Genomic DNA, 20,531 nt, shown 5'->3' on the forward strand with positions numbered 1-20,531 from the left:
TTTTCACCATATTAAAATGAGAGTGCAGTTCATGTAACAGGGTGACATTAAAACATGGGAGAGAAATAAATAATAATCTTCAGAAATGACTTTGTCAAAGCAACAAAATAACTAGCGCTTTACAATGATGGTGAAACTTGGAGAAATTTAGTGATTAAGTGGGTTAAAAAAAACTTCCCAGAAGTGACTCAGGGTTGACAGGGGGACAAACCAAAATTCTGAATTTTGGCACTTTGGCAAGTCTTTAATCATATTATAAATCAGATTTATTTGGGCGGCCTTTTGCATCCCCCTAATTAAAAAAAAAATTAATGATTTAATCTTTAAGTCAGTCTGTTGCCATATTGATTTATTTTATTTAACCTTTATTTAACTAGGCAAGTCAGTTAAGAACAAATTCTTATTTACAATGACGGTCCAAATGTGGAATCGCTACCCTTGCCGATATCATGGACAGTAATGGTTTGAGAACATTCCAAGATTTGAAAGATACATACACATTACCAGGCAACTCCTTTTTTCTATATTTACAACTTAGTACCTGACCCCCCCTCCCCATGTGATCTGTATAAATGGGAAGTACATTTAATATAACAGCTTTTTCAAATTCAATATTGGTGAACAAGTTCTACTTAAAATATCAGATGCAAAAGGAACTCATTTTGTGGAACGACCCTACTAAGGAAACGTGTAGGTTCCTCCTATACCTACAGTATCCCTACCGTCAAATAACACAGATTCAATGTACAGGAGCCATTTAGTGGCCCAGCACTTCCCCGCGCAACGCACCCACAGAACCCCAGGCCTATCTCACTGATGATAGTGTTATGGGGCTGCAGGGGCTATTTATAGCCAGCCCTGTGACTGTGAGTACGCTGGCCATGCTAGGTGGATTCCAGTGGTATGCTCAGCTCCAGTACAACCCAACCAGCACCTGCTGCGAGAGCTAACTGCCACGCCGTCGTTTCAGCTCCCACTGGGCCTGGACCACATAGCCCCAGGCCAAACCTCAGGAGGAGAGAAAAGAAGGTCAGACAGTCATCCAGTCATCCATTTATTTTGGTTGGCCTGGTGATTTGTTTGTGTCTTTCTATTTTTGTTACATTTGAGATCTCTTGACATTTAAAGGCGTATGGTTCTTTTGTTTCAGGTTTTGTTGGAGGAGGATTTGACTGGAGTGGTGGTTGATGTGTGAAGAGTTTTAGGATCTGGTCAGAGGGCTCAGACTGACATGACATGAGGGGGGCCTCCTTCTAGTACACATGAAGGTAACTGTAGATCATAGACGTCTTAATGGAAGTGTCAGATGGTCTCACTTTTGCAGACACTTTCAACAAGCACTATCTTCTACAAACACACGTTCAACTGGAGAATTCCTACAGGTCAGATCAGATACCTTCAGATTCTCACCTAATAACTGCATTTTCACAAAATGTCACAACCCTGATAGAGGTTTCAAAGATAATGTAGATAATATACATTTACTATTAAAATACCCAGATTTTATTTGATACTTTTACATTTAGAAAAAAAAAATAGATTAGGAAAGTAAGATAAGGGAAATTAGGCAGTGATAGAGTGATGCTGAGACTCAGATTTTTCTATTTAAAATGTATGTCAAACAAAAACCAATGATTGCAAAGTTAAACAAACCATACAACCACAGTTCCAGTCAAAAGTTTGGACACCCCTACTCATTCAAGGGTTTTTCTTTATTTTTACTATTTTCTACATTGTAGAATAATAAGGAAGACATCAAAACTATGAAATAACACATGGAATCATGTAGTAACCAAAAAAGTGTTAAACAAATCAAAATATATTTGAGATTCTTCAAAGTAGCCACCCTTTGCCTTGATGACAGCTTTGCACACTTTTGGCATTCTCTCAACCACCTTCATGAGGAATGCTTTTCCAGAAGTCTTGAAGGAATCCCCACATATGCTAAGCACTTGTTGGCTGCCTGTCCTTGACTCTGCGGTCCAACTCATCCTAAACCATCTCAATTAGGTAGAGGTCGGGTGATTGTGGAGGCCAGGTCATTTGATGCAGCACTCCATCACTCTCCTTCCTGGTCAAATAACCCTTACGCAGCCTGGGGGTGTGTTTTGGGTCATTGTCCTGTTGAAAAACAAATTATAGTCCCACTAAGCACAAACCAGATGGGATGGCGTATCCCTACAGAATGCTGTGGTAGCCATGCTTGTTAAGTGTGCCTTGAATTCTAAATAAATCACTGACAGTGTCACCAGCAAAGCATTCCCACACCATCACACCTCCTCCTCCATGTTTCACGGTGGGAACCACATATGCAGAGATCATCCGTTCACCTACTCTGCGTCTCACAAAGACACGGCGGTTGGAACCAAACATCTCAAATTTGGACTCATCCATTGCTTGTGTTTCTTGGCCCAAGCAAGTCTCTTCTTCTTAATGGTGTCCTTTAGTAGTGGTTTCTTTGGAGCAATTTGACCATGAAGACCTGATTCACGCAGTCTCCTCTGAACAGCATTTATTTGAGGCTGTAACTCTAATGAACTTATCCTCTGCAGCAGAGATAACTCTGGGTCTTCTTTTCCTGTGGCGGTCCTCATAAGAGCCAGTTTCATCATAGCGCTTTATGGTTTTTGCAACTGCACTTGAAGAAACTTAAAAGGTTCTTGAAATTTTCCGCATTGACTGACCTTTATGTCTTAAAGTAATGAATGACTGTCGTTTCTCTTCACTTATTTGAGCTGTTCTTGCCATAATATGGACTTGGTCTTTTATCAAATAAGGCTATCTTCTGTATACCACCCCAACCTTGTCACAACACAACTGATTGGCTCAAACGCATTAAGAAAGAAAGAAATTCCACAAATTAACAAGGCACACCTGTTAAATGAAATGCATTCCAGGTGACTACCTCATGAAGCTGATTGAGAGAACGCCAAGAGTGTGCAAAGCTGTCATCAAGGAAAAGGGTGGCTACTTTGAATTTATATAATTTGATTTGTTTAACACTTTTGTGGTTGTTACATGATTCCATATGTGTTATTTCATAGTTGTGATGTCTTCACTATTATTCTACAATGTAGAAAATAGTAAAAATGAAGAAAAACCCTTGAATGAGTTGGTGTGTCCAAACTTTTGACTGGCACTGTATATACTGACATTCACAAGAACTACTTACAAAATTGTTGTTACCAACTGTTCTTGCACTGTTCTTCAAGTAAAGGTGTTTTTGTAAAAAAAAAAATTTAGAAATGGTTAAAAGTAGTCCTTGTGCATACACTTGTGTGGTTTAACTTTGCAATTATTGGTTTTTGTTTGACATACATTTGAAAAATCTTAGTCTCAGCATCACTCTGTTAGCATTGAATTGCCCATAAACAAAACTTGATTAAAAACTGTGTAGTTGCATGTTAGGATGTAATTTCATCTCATTCAAAGCCATCAACATTTAAAATTTGAATAATAATGTTTTTTCTTTCTGTAATTCTGATTTACGTTGACTGAATCAAGCCTTGAACCCTGAAGAACTATTAAGTGTGACTTAGAAAGTAAGACAGCATCCTACACCGCATTTAAAATAGAGCACTGTGGCAGTAGAGAGATGTCAGAATAACCTCTCCATGTGATATCATTGACGAGGAGGAGGAGGACAAGGACATTGGCGCCAACTGATGACGTCAGCAATTCGACGAGTTCCTACTGCGCTGCCCTATGTTCACTAAGTGATTTTGGCGAGGTGGAAGAACCAAATGACAAACCGTGTCCTGAGCCCCAACCTCTAGTCTCAGCCCCGTTAACACCCCCTTTATCTCAAGTTAGTGATGCTGCTCTACTGCCTGAGCCCTGTATAACCAACCTGACAGAGGAGGGAGAGAGCACAGACGGGTCAGGTGAAACATCAGATAAAACTTCTGGGATACCTTAAGGGGCACTGTCGCTGGGGCCCTCCCTGATACTGACACCAATGAGGGGCTCTGATCCTCTCAACCCAGATTCACCTCCAAGACTATTTTGATCAGACCAAAAGTAAACCAATACAACCAGGACAGGGGACGAGAACACTTGGGCAGAAAGCCAAATGAGGATTCCACAACATATGGTAGAAAGCAGGAAAAGGGTCCCAGTATCTGTGGTACTGAAAGTAAACTCCTTAGCAGCCCCCCCCCCCCCCCCCTGACGGTGGTCAGGAGGATGAGGGGGAGGGGCTGGGGCTGGACTGCATGGGGGCCAGCAATAGAGAGGAGCAGACTGAGCTGTCACTCAGAGCCAGGAATAGAAAAGCGCCTGCAAGCTGCATCTCGACACTCACAGTCGGCGAGCTGCAGTCAGGAATCCCGGCGTGTTGTTATTCAGAGTGTTCCCTCGCAACCGGGCAGCAACACCAACGGCAGAGACCTCCCGGATCCCAGAGCTTGCCAACGGACAGCCATCAAGACACCTGGAGATTCAGTCTGCTCCCTCAGAAACGCTGTAGAAGCACCTGGCGGCTCCAAGGGGTTCTACAACACAGCGGTGAGCCATCCACCATGTCCACCAAGTTCTATAAGGCAGACAGAGACCTGGCCTTCAGCAAACACTACTGCCCCCAGGCAGACTATTTGGATGTCTACAACTCCAGCTGTAGGTCCTTGACCCAGCCGTCTCCAGTCAGCGATTGGTCAGAAGATGATATCTCCCTCCAGCAGTCCTCGGTTGTCTCAGCTAACATCCAAAGCACAACAGCATGCTCAGAAACTGGCAGCTTCGAATGCATTGATGTGGCTATGGAAAACCAGGGTGAGGTGTACAGGGGGGGAACAAAAACTGTTCCCAAGAGGCAAATCCAACTGAAGAGACGTAACACGGCGGAATCACAAGACAGTGATAAGGGAGAGGTGACAAATGAAGCCCAATGTACACCCAGTACAGCCTGCCACCGCAGGGACGTGTTCATGCGTCAGCACAGCACCCCAGCAACTTTCCACCAGGAGTCACATGGGATGGAGTCGGAGAACAGGACAGCTCAGGCCGAGCGAAAACAGAGGCTCCAGAAGTCGATGTCCCTGGACGAGACCTCCACAAAAACCAAAATGGCCTCCTGTATCATCAAGAGTGTCCTGTCGAAGAAGATGCAGTGTGAGCTGAATCTACAAAACAAAACTGAAGTGAACGAAGGAGCCTTCGCACCTCTGGAGGTCCAGAATAACGGTAAGAACTGTCACCAGAGCCCTCTGGCAGCCAAAGAGATCAACACAACTGATATGGGCTCTGTTGATTCACATAGACAGAGTCACTCTATCCAATACCATCAGGTTGCGAGCGCTAAAACACACCAAAAGTCGCTTTACAAACAGAACTCTGTTTCACTCGTGAGCAGCTTTGGAGGGTCTGAGTTTCAGAGCACCAGCACTAAGAGGGCTGAAATAGCCTCCACTCTGGAAAGTGAGGAAATAGAAAGGCAAAACCCCAGGGATGGGGCTCTGCCGTACGCTAACCGGAGCCCAGGGGACAGACTATCTTGTGACTCAGCAAAGGGCAAAACGCGGAGCACATGTGCTGGTTCAAGCAGATCTGGAGGCAAACAGGCTCCGGTGAAAAACACACCAGAGGAATGCAACAGGGGGCAAGGGGTCCATAAACAACAGAACCCCCTGCCTAAGGGGCTACAGAGGACTGATACACTCTGGGGCAGTCAAGTCAGTCAGCAGCCACTAATTCCTGAAGGTGTATCAGGAAAGGCGATAGAGACGGGGGACAGGGGAGAAGTCAAGTTTGTGGGACAGTCTGGGAACATGGGGACACAGGAGATATTTAAAGCCAAGGCCCCAGTACATGTGGTGAGGGATGTGAGGAGGCTGGTGAAAAATACCTACAACCTGTCTTTCAAAAACGCATCGGACACCATTTTGGGAAAAGAGGACAGTCTCCTGTCCTTCTATCAGCAGTCTGTGTATGACCAGGTCAGCCACAGAGAGACCTGCGGGGTCAGAGCACCCGGGCCTAATGAAAAGCTATTAGTGAAGAAAGTGTTCCCATCGGCACCTCTGAAGGTCGTGGATACAGCTTCACTTTACACCACCCCCAAGGGATATGTAACCAAAGCCACAGCTCTCCATGAATCACAAGACAGAATTCCTAACACTGGATTTCCAAATATCACACCCCAAAGCCTTGCAAAATCTATTGAGAAAAGAGGCAGCCGACCCAATATCAACCAGTCTGATAACCTGAGTAGTAATGCCAATGCAAGTTCAAAAGAGATGCTTCGGCAGACCTGGTCTTCAGTGGAGACCCCCAGTAAGTCTAATCAGCAATGGTGTGAAAGAACAGGCACCACCAATGAGAAACAGAAATCCCCACAAGCAACTGCCACAAATAGTTTTACTTTAGTTCCAGCATATTACTCATCAGCAGCACACGTGTACCAGCCAGAACAGTATCAGCCCTCAGTTACAACGTGTTCCAGTGCCAAGGATAGCAGCCAAAACCAGGGCCCTCCTCCCAGATCCCAGGGTCAAACTACACTCACTTGCACACCTTCCCCTGCCTGTGTACAGCTCAACACCACTGGGACTCCACAGCCACTGATGTCTCCCTTCTTCCATACACCAAACCCCATGAACTACCAGACAATTCAAACCCACGTTGGAAAGATGACTTTCATACAGGCCCCTGTCCTGATGCAGCCTCCCCCTCAAAACCAGCCAGTCCAACTGCTGAGGGGAGAAGAATTCTCACCGCCACAGCCAGCAGGGAATGGAGAAAACAAAATGCCCTCCCCAGACACACAAAAACAGCAGTACCTGTGCAGCACACAGGGTTTCATGGCCCCGTTCAGCACAGAGTACAGGCAGGGCAGTGCAGGCTTAGCATATCCTGAGATAGCTGGAGGTCAGGTTTACGGACAGGGACCCCGACACATGCTGATGGACCCGGAGACGGGGAGATGTTTCTACATCGACGTTCCCCAACTTCCACCTCAGCGCAAGATGCTGTTTGATCCAGAGACCTGCCAGTATGTGGAAGTGCTGCTGCCACAGCAGAGAGTGCCTACAGCAGTCCTGCCACCAGCGTGTGCCATGCCCTACCACTCACTGCAATTCCCAGCCATGTACCCTCCCAAGTGCTTCTCTGTTCAGGCTCATCCACAGGAGAAGCCTCACACCTGGCTGTAAGACTGCTGCCTACCGGACTGCAACAGCAGAACACTTAACACTACGACAGGACTGTACACTGCACTGTCCAGGGGGTAAGGACTGAGGGTAAGCTGCACAAGGCTACCCAGAGATGGATCAGAGTGTCTTACATACTGTCAGGTTGAGTAAAACTTGGGTATCAGTAATAGTGACGAAAATCAGTGTCTCATCTCGGATTCACCTGAATCCGAAAATTCCTGACACAATACCCGTAAAGATGATGACTCCCGGGACTTCACGTTGTCAGAAATTTGTGTGGGGGAGCAGAGGGCTGCTAAGGTATGCAATGTTTTCCATAACGAAAATGCATACAGTGTATTTACCTGTGGTTCTCTGAACCCTCCTCTTCTCTCCCTATTGAAACTGTGTCTTTCTGGGCAGATGCTTGATGATCTTTTACTGTAACTAAAATGGCATGTCATCTCATTTTCTAACATAAACCGTTTTTTTTGTGATGATGTTTGCCATGTCTAGTTGTGTAATATAGATAAAACAACACTTTCTTAAAACACAGGTTTTCTTTTGCAATTTTCAAAGGAGAAATTAAGATTTGAGTGGGTGCTATTTTTCTTTTTTTACACTGAGTGGATTATTTTGTAAGCTTTTGTTGTCTTTTACATCTCACCCTTGTTTACTTGAGGAGAGTGGCCTGAACAAGCCGAGAGGGCAGCTGTCGTCAGATTAAAAACGCATCACCAGGGGCAGACTGCAATGGCCACTATTGACAGAGGCCCTGGCAGACAAGGTGTAATATGGATGGGAAATTCAATTCATCATGTCACAGTGAAATCAATACTGAACAGCCATAAAAACTCTGATCCTGTACTTCCTTGATAGATCAATAGACCCTAGCCTCTTGGCCTGCACTTTTTTTCTTCCAATCTGTGCAGTGTTGTTGTTCAGTCTCTCTCAGCTAATACAGTACAATTACCATGTTGACTTGACTTAGAAGCATGTGGGTTTTCTTTCTTACAGCACTTTTTGGCCAGGTTGTAAATATGTTCATCGACGGCTCTCCTCTCACTAATCTGGTTTTAACATTTTATTGTAACACTTAATAATGTAAACAAACATTTAACGTAGTCAAAAAATAGGAATGTTTTAATATATTACACTTTAATTTTATATCATAACTGTTTTGCTTGACCTCCGATTGAGTTCAGATCATTAGAAGAGAGAGACACTATCATTACTTGTTCATTTTGTACACAAGAAAGACTTAATAAAATACAAAAAAACACTGCTAATGTTGTTTCTGCTTCTTCAGTACAGCCTATATACAAGCATACGGTCAGTATGTGTCTGAATATATGGCTCTGTGTTCTTCAGCGTAGACCAATAATAGATGCTATAAAAACGTGGTGGTGAGTAAGAAAAGAGATGGTAGACCAAACCTCCAAGATAAATGGTGAGTTACGTGCTCTAGTAAATCATATTCCAGTCACAACATTGCAACATCGTGCATTTGTAAGTGTCCAAAACAATAAATAGCTGTGAAAATCACACCTCAGTATAAAAACAATCTAAAATATTAATCATTGAACTTTTACTATACTTTGGTGCAGGCCAAGGTAATTGTTGTGTCCATGCGTACACTCTCAGTCCTCTCTCTTAATTCATCCTCGTTGTTTTCCTGCATGCTGTCCTTCCGTCTGCGCTGCCTGAAGCCTTGGAAGCTGGGGCAGATGGGGAGATAGCGCAGGCAGCTGATCTTCCTAACGCAGCTCATTCCAATGGGAAAGTCATAAGTAGTATGTATGTTCGCGGAGCTTCCCACACTGCCCTCATCAGCCTTCCAGTCCAACAGCCCTCTCTCCTTCCTTGTGCCTGTTTGGACCACACACACAAGTATACATGCACAAAACACACACACCCACAATGACACATCTCATCGGCGGGGCTGTAGTGGAGCAGATTGAGAGCTTCAAGTTCCTTGGCGTCCACATCACCAACAAACTAACATGGTCCAAGCACACCAATCATGGTGTGACAGTCATGAAGAGGGCACGACAAAACCTATTCACCATCAGGAGACTGAAAAGATTTGGCATGGGTCCTCAGATCCTCAAAAGGTTTTACAGCTGCACCATTGAGAGCATCCTGACAGGTTGCATCACTGACTGGTATGGCAATTGCTCGGCCTCCGACCGCAAGGCACTACAAAGGGTAGAGCGTACGGCCCTGTACATCACCGGGGACATCCAGGACCTCTATACTAGGCGGTGTCAGGGGAAGGCCCTAAAAATGGTCAAATACTCCAGCCACCCTTGTCATAGACTGTTCTCTCTGCTACAGCACGGGAAGCGGAACCGGAGCGCCAAGTTTAGGTCCAAGAGGCTTCTAAACAGCTTCTACCCCCAAGCCATAAGACTCCTGAACAGCTAATCAAATGGCTACCCAGACTATTTGCATTGCCCCCCCCCCCCCCCCCCTTTTTCTACGCTGCTGCTACTCTCTGTCATTATCTATGCATAAGTCAATTACCTTGACTAATCGGTTCCCCCCTATGCATAGTCACTTTAATAACTCTACCTACATGTACATTTTACCTCAATTACCTCGACACCAGTGCCCCCGCACATTGACTCTGTACCGGTACCCCCTGTATATAGCCTCGCTATTGTTATTTTACTGCTGCTCTTGAATTATTTGTTATTCTTATCTCTTACTTTTATGGGGGGGGGGGGGGGGGGGTATTTTCTTAAGACTGCATTGTTGGTTAAGGGCTTGTAAGTAAGCATTTCACTGTAAGGTCTACAACACCTGTTGTATTCGGCACATGTGACAAATGCAATTTGATTTGATCAACAAACATGGGTAGTTACAGGCAACCGTTTGAAGGATTGGCGTGTCCCAAAGTGACATGGTGGTGACACATACTGTCAACAAACACAAAGCAACGGGTCCCTCCGATCCGTGTGTGATGAGGTGGCTAGGCGGTGCTGTGCGTTTGACATCTGTTAACGAGATGAGGTGTTGCACTCTTACAGAGCAGGCATACCTGGGATGGTGTTATCCAGAGCAAACGCCAGGAAGCCTCCAACAAACATCTCAGTGGTTAGGAGCACTGTGAGGATTTGATCCACCTCTGCAACTCCTGAGGGCAATGAAACATGTACCACCAAATGAATGATCCTTAATCATTATTCATAGCATCCAACATAATATCCAGCAGCAAAACCGTACTAAATCTGCATACCAGTCTAACTGTACACATACTCTGAACTTCCTACAGCCACTCCTACACTTCCTCAGCAGATGATGACAATGCCTTTTCTTATCAATAAAGGCCTTTTAAATGTGCAGCCCACCTGTTTTGATGCAGCCAGGGTGCAAGTCTAGGTAGCTGGGCAGCATGAGACCGAAGAACATGGAGAAGCCGAGGACAAAGAGATTCCTAGAGGAGTTGAGGTCTACGCTCTGCAGGTTGGACAAGCCCACAGCCGTGATCATACCTGCAGGGCATAGACAACACAAACAACAGAGGTGTGGAAAAGGTTATTAATTGTCATATTTTTAAACGGTTATCCGTGTTTCTAGCTACAAACATAATATGATCCCCCTTCTGAAATAGTGAGTTTTTTGTGATCATACTACCCCCCCTGGTGGCTGACACTGAGATGATGCTGTGTATGGAATCTGTATTTGGAAGTCACAGAACACAGTGGGATAATCTCAAATGCTTACTCCTTGCTTCCTCTCTCCTCGCATCCTTCTCAAAACCCATTGGATAAGAAACACAGAGGTCACTCCCCTCTGACCTTCTCCTCCAATGGGTTTTGAGAAGAGCGCGAGGGGAGAGGACTCGAGGAGTATGCAATTGAGACTCTCCCAATGACTCACCGAACAAGGTGCAGAACATGCCACCTAGAATGGGGTCAGGCAGAGATGCGAAGAGGGCAGTGAATTTCCCCACTGTTCCTAACAGGAACATTATGGCTGCACCATATTGCACCACTCTCCTGCTGCCCACCTGTGTTTAGGGACATAGTACAACGTGGCTCAATGTGAACTGTGCAACCTCTAGTATCAGTTGCAGTTCATTGATTATTAATCCACACCAGAGTAACATACCAGTATATGTAAAGATGAGTAGACCCTTAGTCAATAATTATGTGGAAATAATAACAATTGATTTCCATTGCGGCAAAGGGCTTGCACTAGAGACCGTGTTGATAAGCGTTTATCCGTTTCAAACCGATATTATTGCTGATTCCAACTTGAACAAGACATAAGTACAACATCTGAGATTCCATATGTACACTCATGTGTTTTAAGTAAATAGATTAAAGACAGCATGTCTGAAAAACTGGGGATGGGCTAAGCTTACTAACCTTAGTGATTCCCAGAACTCCAATGTTGGGACTGGAGGAGGTGGAGCCATTTCCTGTACCCAGCAGTCCTGCTATAATACAGCACACCCCCTCTGTGAAAATACCCCTAGTATGGGAAAGACAAGACACGAAGGATAATGAAGGATGCAGACACATACATACATACATCCACACAGAGAATAGAGTACTGATGCTTGACCATAGACGACTATCTAGAACATGGGTTTATGTCAGAGCCTTCGGTCCAGGTTAGAAATCTAAACTGTGGCGTAAGAGACTGATGCTCACCTGTTGATGGCATGGACAGGTGGCGGAGGTGCCCCTGAGAGGCGAGCACAGGCATAATAGTCCCCGATAGACTCTATAATGCCAGCTAGTGTGGCACTGAACATGCCCAGCACTCCGGCGATGGTCACCGTGGGCAACCCCCACTGACCTTTCAGGGACACACAAACACCACAAGTCGGAATTATTCCCCTATGCAGCAAGACAAGAGGCAATGGCAATGGATGACAACTTAGATCATTTCAACCATTGAAAATGGTATATAAGGTCATTCTAAAGGTGATCATAAATGGCCAGTGTCATCCACTTTCTTAACTTGACCCTTGCTCTAGCTCAGGTGTCCAAACTGCCCCAGTGTGAGAGACAATGGCTGTAAGGCTGGCCTCTTACAGGGGTAGGGGAAGCGGAACCAGGGGGAGAGGGTCATGATGTCACCGCGCGCATCGGTGCGTGCCTTCTGTCCGTACTTGCTGGGGTCACTGGGCAGCACGTCGGTCAGGGTCAGGATGTAACACAGCAGCCACACCAACATGATGGCCATGATAATCTAAACCCAGCACCACAGACACACAGAGAAGGGGAACAACATGACATATCATACAGCGTAATCATAGAGCTTATTACGTAGGCCTATTCTTTGCCCATTCTTACAGCCCTTTTCATCAGGAAGCTAATACTTTGCATTAATGTAATGGTGAAATTACCCCTGTGGTCTGTGTCTATCTATCACAGTGAGTCATTTATATAGCCTGGCCTTGACAATGTCCCCATGACCTGGCTGGCAGCACTGATTAAGGCAGTAACACAGAGGAAAATGCAATAAAGTCTGCCTAAGATGAGACTTTATTATACCTCTCAAGATTGGAGTGGCATGGTAAGTGCTGTGAATGATTAGCTTGGTGTATTTGATGAACATCAGTTCATGCCTCACATGAGAACATCTGATTAGCATGGATCGGAGGACCTTTTAACATCCCCTGTGAGACAAATATGTGTTTTTTTGGTTCTAACCGGGAACATCTTAAAGATCTGGAACCTGGTGATGCTGAAGCCTTTCTTCCTGTTGTAGGTGAGGAAAGGGAAGGACCAGTTCCTCAGGTACTGAGCAAATAGCACGATGAGGAAGATGCACCTGGGGAGACGCAGAGGATCAGTAAGGCAGTGATATAGCGACAACATAACCGAATCAAAGACAAAGCAACAGGGGAAAAGCAATGGACCCTTTAAACACTCGTGGGAATTGCCTATATGGACAGGGCTACATTGAAATGTTTCCTACAGAAGAAAAATGAAAATCAAATGCATAACCATGGTAGCAATTCAAAGGGAACACTTTGGAGATGATGGGAAAAGTATTAGAGCAAAGGTGAGGGCACAACAGTTCGCCCGACACAAGCACAGTCGTTTGGAACACAACCATCCATACCCGCCATCATACAACCGGTTGTTGTCGACGCAATCCCAAAAAACGGTCCATTATAAATGGCCATCTGGGTCAGGTGGGCATGGTTTGAAAACTTGTTTTATTGCCAAGGCAATTCAGGGGGAAAAACGGTCGTAATTTTGACGCGCTCAGAAAGGAGTCATGAGTGCATTCAAGGTGCGTGTGCTGCGGCATATTCTCTTCACAATGAACCAACACAGGCTCAATCTGTTCAGAACAACCCAGGCTATGACGCCATGTAATCTTGGAACTGTACATCAAGCACAGTGATCATACACACATTGACACTGTGCTGTATATGACATGAGTTTTATGATCTGGAAATGTGAAGTGCACATTTGGACTCACAAGTGTTTGGATTGCTTGAATGACATCCAAGCGGTATTTCTTATAATCCTCAACGTCTCATCTTTCAAAAATGCATAGACTCATCTTAATGTACAGCAGTTCCCTCACTTAGACAACAAAACATTTGCAAAAGTTGCCCAATTAGCAGGGGTGATGGGGGAACGTCTTGTCGCACAAGGTGCTCAAGTTCAGAGCGTCTGTCAGTCAAAACCCCCACACAGCTGTGAAACGCAGAGCCAGGGCTCTGACGTCAGGTATAGCATGTTACTGTACAGACACTGCGTTCCAATTCAGGCGTTTATCAGTGCCCAAATCTGCCATTTTCAACCCGTATACGGATACGAGTGTGAAGGGCTACCTTAATAGTATGTGATTAGATTCAATAGCTTCAATGACCTTGGATTGAAGACAGTAAATAGTCTCAAGCCCTAGTCAAAGTAATCCATTTATACTATGGAAGCGAGGAACAGAAGTAAGAAAAACAGGCCCTCGGCCTAGAGAGTAATCAAACTCAGAAAACATTTGGATCTCAAGTGTAAGCATGAGTGGAGAGGATCAGATGGAATGAGCAGAGTCCACAGAGAGGATTCATTACAGGGAAGGGCTGGATTCAATAGACAAAGGATGGATTGTGCTCTCACAGTGCTGAGAGGCCCCAGTGAGAGCCGGCTCTGTCCCCAGCTGTCTGGAAGACAGACAGGCCGATGAGGGACACGGTGGGGGTGACGGTCAGGGGCCCGATGTAGTCCAGGAGGAGACCAGGGAGACCCACCAGCCCGATGACCACCTCCACTGCACTGGATGCTATGATGGCACCCTGGATCTACAGGGGAGAGAAACCGAATGTTATTATCATTAGATATGTCAAATCAAATCAAATGTTATTTGTCACTTGCTTCATAAACAACAAGTGTAGACTAACAGTGAAATGCTAACGTACGGGTCATTTTCCAATAACGCAGAGTTAAGATAAGAAATTAAATTTAAAAAATAGAAATAGTGACACAAGGAATAAATACACCGTGAATAATGAATAACAATAATGAGTAAAAGTAACATGGCTACAGTGCATTCGGAAAGTATTCAGACCCCTTGACTTTTTCCACATTTTGTTACGTTCCAGCCTTATTCTAAAATGGATCATATTGTTTTTTCCACCTCATCAATCTACACACAATACCTCATAACAACAAAGCAAACAGCTTTTTTGAAATGTTTGCAACAAAAAACAGCGATTACAGCCTTGAGTCTTCTTGGGTATGACACTACAAGCTTGGCACACCTGTATTTGGGGAGTTTCTCCCATTCTTCTCTGCAGATCCTCTCAAGCTCTGTCAGGTTGGGTGGGGAGCGTTGCTACACAGCTATTTTCAGGTCTCTCCAGAGATGTTCGATTGGGTTCATTCATGTCCGGGCTCTGGCTGGGCCACTCAAGGACATCCAGAGACTTGTCCCGAAACCACTTCTGCGATGTCTTGGCTGTGTGCTTAGGGTTGTTGTCCTGTTTGAAGGTAAATCTTCACCCCAGTCTGATATCCTGAGTGCTCTAGAGCAGGTTTTCATCAAGGATATCTCTGTACTTTGATTGGTGGAGAGCTGCAGAGATGGTTGTCCTTCTGGAAGGTTCTCCCATTTCCACAGAAGAACTCCGGAGCTCTGTCAGAGTGACCATTGGGTTCTTGGTCACCTCCCTGAACAAGGCCCTTCTCTCCCGATTGCTCAGTTTGGCCGGGCGGTCAGCTCTAGGAAGAGTCTTGGTGGTTCCAAACTTCTTCCATTTAAGAATGATGGCCAGTGTGTTCTTGGGGACCTTCAATGCCGTAGACATTTTTTGGTACCCTTCCCCAGATCTGTGCCTCGACACAATCCTGCCTTATGGCTCGGTTTTTGCTCTGACATGCAATTTCAACTGTGGGACCTTATATAGATAGTTGTGTGCCTTTCCACATCATATTCAATCAATTGAATTTACCACAGGTGGACTCCAATCAAGTTGTAGAAACATCTCAAGGATGATCAATAGAAACAGGATGCACCTGAGCTCAATTTTGCATCTCATAGCAAAGGGTCTGAATACTTATAAGGTATTTCTGCTTTTTAATTTTTTATAAATTTGCAAAGATTTCTAAAAACCTGTTATTGCCTTGTCATTATGGGGTATTGTGTGTAGATCGATGAGAAATGTTTAATTTGATCAATTTTAGAACAAGGCTGTAACGTAACAAAATGTGGAAAAAGTCAAGGGAACTGAATACTTTCCGAATGCACTGTATATACTGGGAGTACCAGGACCGAGTTGATGTGCAGGAGTATGAGGTAATTGAGGTAGCTATGTACAGGTAGGGGTAAAGTGACTAGGCAACAGAATAAGTAATAGACAGTAGCAGCAGCCTATGTGGAGGTCCCCAATGTGACCTGACCAGGAAAATCTATTGATCCTAGTTATGTCTACATGATGTCTCAGATAATGTCAATTAAAGTGAGAGATGCTACAGTTCAGAAGGATGTACCACAAGATGGAGGCCCACTGAAAAGAAGCAGGAAGTACCTCTCTCATCCTTGGGTGCCAGATGTGGGTGGTGTTCAGAGGAAGACTCCAGTCCCCATAAATCTCCTCTGTGGAAAGACAGACAGAAACAACAGCCCATTAGTGAGGTTCTGTCTGTGACTGGGCCCTATTTTTTTCACACAGGTTGAGATTGAGGGACGCACCTTCAGGGGGACATTTCCATCTATCCAGCCCTAGGATAGCTTGAGCAGGGATGAGGAAAGCAAAAGCACTGGCCTGGAAAAGAGGTAACCTACAAATCGAAGATGAAACACAGGTGCATGATAAGCATTAGCAGACATACGCATGTACACACATGCAAACAAACCAAGCACACACACACACACACCTGACTCCAAAAGTGGTTTGAATGAGTGTGGTGATTCCCACGCAGGTGAAGATGGTTCCCACCAGCTGACTGACAGTGTTCTGGTCCTTTCCCACACACATGGCCTCCGCTAGCAGGAAGGGCACAGCGATGGTCCCGCTAAAACACGTCAGGTAGTGCTGTGATCAAAGACGCAGTGTTAATCACCGTGGAGCGAGAAAGAGGGGGGGGGGGGGGGGGGGGGGGGGGCAGAGATATGGGAAACGAGAGCACACAAAAGAGCAAGAGAAAGGTGGAGTCTACTGATGAAAGCATCCATGAAAATGAGGTGTGTGTGAAAGAGTGTGTGTGTATTTGTGCACCTGGAGGCCCAGTAGAATGCAGAGGTACCACGGTGGGACATCCTCTATGGTGTAGATCATGTCAAAGCCCGGCTGCTGCTTCTGCTGCTCGGCAGCCAGTTTCCCCCCCTCAGCATTCTGCTCCTGTTCCTCTGTCTGACTCTGGATGACATCACTCTGAGAGGGAGGACCAGAGACAGTCACACATCTAAACGGATTTTGGATTGGGTTGGCAACTTGGCACACACAAATCTTGAAAGCAGAGACACGTGTTCAACCACTGGGACTAATCGATGACAAAGGCTCTCGTACACCCTGGAAGTAAAACACAATTCAGTGTTTCCACGTTTGATTGTTTGTGTCCACCAGGTATTGTGTCTGCGCCATGTCAATAGCCACAAATGCCCCGAAAAAGCATTGTTTCAGCTAGAACCATCCTCCACAAGTTCAGTTCAGTTAGTCAGTCAGTCAGACATCATGGCGGTAAGGACCGTAGTCTGAGTAAACAGTTTTTCCCACAGGGTCATTTCACCAAAAAAAGTCAACGGAAACACTGTGGGAATGAAGTAATAGGATAACTTAACAAGCTCAACTTTACACTTGATAGAAAAACATAGCACATCACATATGAACATCCCATAATCACGATCTTGTCAGGCCAGATCATGTACACTTACAAACATTAACAACTAAACTCATCAATGTATTGAAACGGTAGTAAATGAAGAGTTTACCTTGTGGTCTGGTTGTGTCTCTGTGTGCTGCATCTGCTTCCTCTGGGCTGTCAGGTCCTTGTGATGGTTTGTTGGGTATTGGGTAAGGCTGCTTTTCTCTGTGCTCTCTCAACTCAACGCTTGTGACCTCAGCCCTATACAGGAGTGGAACAGCGCATTGTATGGGGGTTGAGAGGACCAGATTAGCCAGGTTAATAATCTGCCCCAGAGGCGGACTTTACCCACTGGTGCTGAACAAGAGACTGAGACTGTAAACCTAAAGGTAAAGGACCCAGGGTTCAAGAAGACACTTATTGGAATGAGAGATAGTGGGGCTAGAATCAGAATAGCTATCAGAAAGAACTACATCGGAAGGGTTACATTTGTAGTTCTAGATTTGTGACCGATTGTGCATTTCATTTTATCGGAAGAGGTTGTGATAGCATCTAGGCCAGCCATACTCAATAGGCAGACAGTGGTCCGGATCCGGACCCAGAACATGGTCAATACGGACTGTGGTCCGGATCCGGACCCAGAACAGGGTCAATACGGACTGTGGTCCGGATCTGGACCCAGAACAGGGTCAATACGGACTGTGGTCCGGATCCGGACCCAGAACAGGGTCAATACGGACTGTGGTCCGGATCTGGACCCAGAACAGGGTCAATACGGACTGTGGTCCGGATCTGGACCCAGAACAGGGTCAATACGGACTGTGGTCCGGATCTGGACCCAGAACAGGGTCAATACAGACTGTGGTCCGGATCTGGACCCAGAACATGGTCAATACGGACTGTGGTCCGGATCTGGACCCAGAACATGGTCAATACGGACTGTGGTCCGGATCTGGACCCAGAACAGGGTCAATACGGACTGTGGTCCGGATCTGGACCCAGAACAGGGTCAATACGGACTGTGGTCCGGATCTGGACCCAGAACAGGGTCAATACGGACTGTGGTCCGGATCTGGACCCAGAACAGGGTCAATACGGACTGTGGTCCGGATCTGGACCCAGAACAGGGTCAATACAGACTGTGGTCCGGATCTGGACCCAGAACAGGGTCAATACGGACTGTGGTCCGGATCTGGACCCAGAACAGGGTCAATACAGACTGTGGTCCGGATCTGGACCCAGAACATGGTCAATACAGACTGTGGTCCGGATCTGGACCCAGAACATGGTCAATACGGACTGTGGTCCGGATCTGGACCCAGAACAGGGTCAATACAGACTGTGGTCCGGATCTGGACCCAGAACAGGGTCAATACAGACTGTGGTCCGGATCTGGACCCAGAACAGGGTCAATACGGACTGTGGTCCGGATCTGGACCCAGAACAGGGTCAATACGGACTGTGGTCCGGATCTGGACCCAGAACAGGGTCAATACAGACTGCGGGTCTCGACTAAAGTAAATAAATGAATATATGTTATGTAAAAAATCTGGCTTTTAACAAACATGCTGTTGATAATTGTTATAGTGGAACGCCCAAGGTTCAATTTAGAAATGTGGTAATGCATGGACAGTTTTCCACTAGCAATTTCATTCACTGACAGACCTGGTAGAAATGTCCAGTTGATCAACTATCCCATGTTAGCTAGGTAAATAACCAGCTATCTAAATCTTGTTATTATCATGTCCAGATTACATTCCCTGGGCCCTCTACCTGTTTGTTTTACAGACTATGGCCTCGACACCCAGAGAGACCCTGTTGATTTTGAGTCCTTCAGGTATCATGAACACACAAGAGACAGGGCAAAATGTGTTGAATTGCAGAACATTTTCTTTAAAATAGCTAAATGTTCTCTCCACCACACCTGCAAATATCCATTAGGACCTTTGCAAGTGTTGGAGCATGCCCCTGGCTGTCTGTAAATAATAATTTTAAAAAAAGAAAATCTCATCTGGTTTGCTTAAAATAAAACATTTGAAGTGCTTTATACTTTCTTTTGATACTTAAGTATATTTTTGAAATTACAATTATACTTTTATACTTTAGTATATTTAAAAACAAATGCTTTTTAACTTTTACTCATGTAGTATTTTACTGGGTGACTCACTTTTTAGTATTTTACTGGGTGACTCACTTTTTAGTATTTTACTGGGTGACTCACTTTTACTCACTTTTTCTTTTAAGGTATCTTTACTTTTACTGAAGTATGACAATTGGGTACTTTTTCCACCACTGAACATGAGATCTTATAAGGAAGACAGTGATGTATCAAATCCAGTATGTGAGTGAAGAGGGGGGGTTTAAAAAAAATACATTCTGAAAAATAACCACATGACAATGAATGAATGGACTTTTATTTTTTTATTACAAACTTTCATGACTCATACCAACCACAAGAGGGCGACACACCGAGACATGACTCCATTTTCTATTAAGGGTCATGACCTCCGTATTGGAAAGATTTGCTCCAGACTTCCCCTTTGACTTCCTCCAGACAGTCCTTCCTGTTTCAAGCCACTCCAGTGTGTCCATACACATGTATGAGCAACGTGTGCATGTGTGTTTCTGTTTGTGAAAGTGTGTGTGATGTACAAGGTCGGGTGTGTCTTCTTGAGTAATATCCTAATTTTAAGAGGATGAAATGCATAGCTGTGTCTCAGGGTTGTACAGTCGTGGCCAACATTTTTGAGAATGACACAAATATTAATTTCCAAAGTTTGCTGCTTCAGTGTCTTTAGATATTTTTGTCAGATGTTACTATGGAATACTGAAGTATAATTACAAGCATTTCATAAGTTCTCAAAGGCTTTTATTGACAATTACATGAAGTTGATGCAAAGAGTCAATATTTTCAGTGTTGACCCTTGTTCTTCAAAACCTCCAATCCGCCCTGGCATGCTGTCAATTAACTCTGGGCCACATCCTTACTGATGGCAGCCCATTCTTGCATAATCAATGCGTGGAGTTTGTCAGAATTTGTAGGTTTTTGTTTGTCCAACCGCCTCTTGAGGATTGACCACAAGTTCTCAATGGGATTAAGGTCTGGGGAGTTTCCTGGCCATGGACC

The 20,531-nt window shown here is 45.0% G+C and overlaps 2 protein-coding genes across 2 annotated transcripts; one reads left to right on the forward strand and one right to left on the reverse strand.

Annotated features, from left to right (window-relative positions):
- The first annotated feature begins 572 nt into the window (after nt 1-572).
- Nucleotides 573-8,416, forward strand: prob1 (proline-rich basic protein 1). The gene is made up of 3 exons (XM_036937846.1): nt 573-1,029; nt 1,151-1,268; nt 3,505-8,416. Exon 3 carries the CDS (start codon nt 4,215-4,217, stop codon nt 7,146-7,148), a length of 2,934 nt encoding a protein of 977 aa, XP_036793741.1. The 5' UTR covers nt 573-1,029; nt 1,151-1,268; nt 3,505-4,214; the 3' UTR covers nt 7,149-8,416.
- On the reverse strand, nt 7,772-17,698 carry slc23a1 (solute carrier family 23 member 1). The gene is made up of 14 exons (XM_021624210.2): nt 17,532-17,698; nt 16,819-16,974; nt 16,478-16,635; nt 16,293-16,381; nt 16,129-16,196; nt 14,222-14,403; nt 12,800-12,920; nt 12,179-12,335; nt 11,792-11,939; nt 11,504-11,609; nt 11,013-11,142; nt 10,481-10,624; nt 10,171-10,266; nt 7,772-8,996 (listed from the first exon to the last, which is right to left on the reverse strand). The coding sequence occupies exons 1-14, from the start codon at nt 17,562-17,564 to the stop codon at nt 8,719-8,721; spliced, it is 1,866 nt and encodes a 621-aa protein (XP_021479885.1). The 5' UTR covers nt 17,565-17,698; the 3' UTR covers nt 7,772-8,718.
- Nucleotides 17,699-20,531: the final 2,833 nt, after the last annotated feature.

This window comes from Oncorhynchus mykiss, chromosome 12, assembly GCF_013265735.2.
Source record: "Oncorhynchus mykiss isolate Arlee chromosome 12, USDA_OmykA_1.1, whole genome shotgun sequence".
Taxonomy (NCBI): Eukaryota; Metazoa; Chordata; class Actinopteri; order Salmoniformes; family Salmonidae; genus Oncorhynchus; species Oncorhynchus mykiss.